Raw genomic sequence first — 1,294 nt, forward strand, 5'->3', positions numbered from 1 at the left:
CTGGGTGACTTCAGCCACCATCATTGAGGCCTCAGTGGGTTGGGTGATCTCTCTGGGTTGGCCAACATGCGTTGGGGTGGTGACCTCCAACTGGTTGGGTCGGCCTTTGGGGGTGGGGGGGGACTTGCGGATTGGTTATCTACAACTGGTTTAACCAACCCACTGGCCAACGCCTGAGGGGTTCCACCATCGGTGCCTTGGGTGACAGGCTCCCAGTGGGTCACCTCACGCTTGCTGGCTGGTTTAACTGTCATTGGGTTGGTCAAGCCCAGGAGATCACCTGACCACCCCAGGAGGTTGCCCAACCACCCCCTGGGTCATCCAAACCTCTGGGTTTTCCAGCCATGCCTGAGTTGACCAATTCTACTTTCGTTGGCCAACTCTCGTTGGGTTGAAGAGCATCAACCTTTGTTGGGTTGAAGAGCATCAACCCTCGTTGGGTTGAAGAGCATCAACCCTCGTTGGGTTGAAGAGCATCAACTCTCAGTGAGTCGATTATTTTCCCCAGAAATCCATTTTTTCCTCCAGAAAATCCACTTTTTTCCCCAGAAAATGTCTTTTCTTCATCCAGAAACTCCATTTTTACCCCAGAAACTGATCTTTCCCCCAGAAAACCCTTTTCCTCTGAAATCCCTTTTTCCCCGCAGAAAATCAATTTTTCCCCAGGAAACAATTTTTTTTATGCCCAAATCAATTTTTTCCCCCAGAAATCCCTTTTTCCCCCCCAAATCCCCTTTCCCGCCCAAACCTCTATTTTTCCCCAAATCCCATTTTTTTCCTAGAAATCAATATTTCCCAGAAAATCCATTATTTACCCCCAGAAATCCCTTTTTCCCCCCAAATCTATTCACCCCCCCAGAAATCCCCTTATTTTTTTCCAGAATTGCCCCTTCCCCCCCAAATCTCTGCCTCCTCAAAATCCCCCATTTTTCCCCAGAAACACCATTTTACCCCCAAATACCATTTTCCCCCAAACCCCACTACCCCCCCCAAATCTCCCTTTTTTTCCCCAAATCCCCATTTTCCCCCCCAAACCCTGTCGCCCCCTGGCGGTACCTGGCAGGTGTCGTGGCCCCCCTCAGGGCTGCCAGCGCAGAGCATGTTGGGGGTGACGGAGCCAGGGTAGATGCGCTGGCACTCGTCGTTCGACACGAGGGCGACGGTGACGCACTGCAGCACGTCCGGGTACGTCACTATGGGGGACACCAGCGCTGTCGGACCACCCTGCCCCACCCCCACCCCGGGCCACCCCGACCAGCCCCGACCGGGGGGGCGAGAGGATGGAGGGGACCAG

At 53.6% G+C, this 1,294-nt stretch overlaps 1 protein-coding gene across 1 annotated transcript in view; it reads right to left on the bottom strand.

The window, feature by feature from the left end:
• Positions 1-1,056: 1,056 nt before the first annotated feature.
• The window catches only part of LOC104498305 (kallikrein-13-like), a gene marked incomplete at its 3' end in the record, with an annotated part of 1,161 nt that continues 923 nt past the window's right edge, over positions 1,057-1,294 (bottom strand). The window contains exon 2 of the mRNA XM_010141662.1: positions 1,057-1,193. Coding sequence (XP_010139964.1) covers positions 1,057-1,193 — 137 coding nt within the window. The remainder of the gene's footprint in view (positions 1,194-1,294) is intronic.

The sequence above is a fragment of the Buceros rhinoceros genome, unplaced genomic scaffold (assembly GCF_000710305.1).
Source record: "Buceros rhinoceros silvestris isolate BGI_N320 unplaced genomic scaffold, ASM71030v1 scaffold32398, whole genome shotgun sequence".
In the NCBI taxonomy this organism is placed as follows: domain Eukaryota; kingdom Metazoa; phylum Chordata; class Aves; order Bucerotiformes; family Bucerotidae; genus Buceros; species Buceros rhinoceros.